This window comes from Strongyloides ratti (assembly GCF_001040885.1).
Source record: "Strongyloides ratti genome assembly S_ratti_ED321, chromosome : 2".
In the NCBI taxonomy this organism is placed as follows: domain Eukaryota; kingdom Metazoa; phylum Nematoda; class Chromadorea; order Rhabditida; family Strongyloididae; genus Strongyloides; species Strongyloides ratti.
The window spans coordinates 1,090-3,469 of NC_037308.1; the positions used below are offsets into that span (position 1 = coordinate 1,090).

The window sequence follows — 2,380 nt, forward strand, 5'->3', positions numbered from 1 at the left end:
TTTTCTTATTTTAGGAAGTTTTTATTTAATTAATGAAGTAATTATGAGCTTAATTATGTTTATTAATCTTTTAATTAATTATTTGGGTGGAAATATATTTTTAATTAATTATTTGGGTGGTTTTAATTTTTTGTTGATATTTTTAGAAAGAAATATGTTGGAATAGTGTATATTCATTAATTATTTTAATTAATTATGAGGTAATTATGATGTTTTTTTTAATTAATTTAGTTAATTAGTTAATTATTTTGTTTTTGTTTTTTTCGGAAGTTGTTTTTTTTAATTAATACTTCTTTTTTTCGTATTCCCTAAAAAAAAATCGTGGGTGGTCTACCTTGGGGGTTTTTTTAATTGGTTTTTGGGACAGGTATTTGAAGCAAATTTCTGGAGGCAATCTGATTCAGAGGTTGAGATTCATTTGGAGGATTCTGATGGATTCAGTGAAAGAAGATTCAAAGCAAAGGTTTCAGAAGGGAGATTCAGTGTAAATGGATTCAGAAGGGAGATTCAGTGTAAATGGATTCATAAGGAAGATTCAAAGCAAAGGTTTCAGTGTAAGAGGATTCAGATGGAAGATTCAAAGTAAAGGTTTCAGAAGGAAGATTCAGTGTAAAAGGATTCAGAAGGAAGATTCAGTAAAAGAAGATTCAGAGGGAAGATTCAAAGTAAGAGATTCAGAAGGAAGATTCAAAGCAAAGGATTCAGGGAGAAAAGATTCATTGTAAGAAGATTCAGAAGGAAGATTCAAAATAAAAGATTCAATGGATGAAGTTGATTCAGAAATAAAAGATTCAGAATGAATGGATTGAAGATTCAATGAAAGAAATATTCAGAAGAGTTTAAAAATAATTGAAAAGATTCAATGGGAAGTAAGAATCTGAAATATTTTGGAGCGTCAGCGACTATTAAAGAAAAGAATCTGAATCTAGATTGAAAATATATTCAATTCATTTCAAAAATACTTCATTTAAATATTTAGGATAAATGTAATATATTATTCTTTTGAAAGATATTTTTATTAATTATTTTTGGAGCAATCCAATATTTTTATTTAATTATTTATTGTGATATTTTTAAAATAAAAGATATTTTTAACTTAATAGATCAATGTAATTTATTTTTATTATTTAATTAAATTTTAAATAAAGACTCTTAATCTAGATTGAAGGAGAAATATTTTCTTCCCTTTTTGAAGCAATCTAATATTAATTTTAAGTAAAGAATCTTAATCTAGATTGAAGGAAATATTTTCTTCTTTTTTTGAGGTGCAATCTAATTATTTTTATCAATATTCTAATTGTGATGTTTTTGGAGGGCAATCCAATTATTTTTAATATTAATGAGGAATATTTGATAATAATAATCTCAATCAAATTTATTTCTTTAATTAATATTTTGTGGGGGAATTTTTAATAAAAATATCATTAGAGCAATCTAATTATTTAAATTAATTAATTTGTTAAAAATAACTTAAATTAATAGAAAGAATCTTAATCTAGATTGAAAATATTTTGGGGCAATCCAATTTTAAGTAAAGATTCTTAGTCTAGATTGAAAGGAAAGAATTCACATTGTTTTTATGATAACAATCTAATTTAACATAAATAAATGATAATTGTTATAAATTATTATCAGAAATAAATATCTGAAGGAAATGATATTGTTTTTAATAATAACAATCTAATTTAAATTAAAGATTCTTAGTCTAGATTGAAAATAAAGAAATCCAATTGTTTTAACTAACTAACATTTATAAGTAAAGGAATCTTAATCTAGATTAGAAGGAAGGAAATGAAATTGTTAAAATAAATATTCTTAAATTTGAAATAATTATAAATATTTTGTTGAGTTATTTTGTAATAAATATCTTTTCAATGCAGTTAAATTTGAAATAATTTTATTTATTGGAGTGATATATTTCACTTATTTTTATATAGGAGCAATCCAATTATATTTTGATAATTATTTGGAATTAATTAATATTCTTTAAATGAGTGATAAATTATTATTGTTTCTTTATTTCACTAATATTTTTCATTTGCAGTTATTTTGAAAATTAAATGGAGCAATCCAATAACTTAATTAACCTTTTATTTTAATTAATATCAGGAAGAGAAATCAAATAACTTACTCTTCATCAATATTTTTTATAAATAACTCATTTTCAATGAAATTAATAAAAAGATTCTTAATCTAGATTTAAATTTATGCAATCTAATTGAAAAATAATTCATTCATTCAATGTTGCCTTATTTCATTTAAGTTAATTAATATTTTCTTAAAAAAAATATCTATTTGGGAATTGTTTTGAATTAATTATTCTTATAAATTTATTTACTCTTTATTCATTGGGAAATAAATCTAAAAGAAATAATAATAT

At 21.8% G+C, this 2,380-nt stretch overlaps 1 protein-coding gene across 1 annotated transcript; it reads left to right on the plus strand.

Moving 5' to 3' along the window:
- Positions 1–488: 488 nt before the first annotated feature.
- Positions 489–725, plus strand: SRAE_2000000200 (Hypothetical protein; the record flags this gene model as incomplete). Its single annotated transcript, XM_024650778.1, has 1 exon — positions 489–725. One exon carries the CDS (start codon positions 489–491, stop codon positions 723–725), a length of 237 nt encoding a protein of 78 aa, XP_024504521.1.
- Positions 726–2,380: the final 1,655 nt, after the last annotated feature.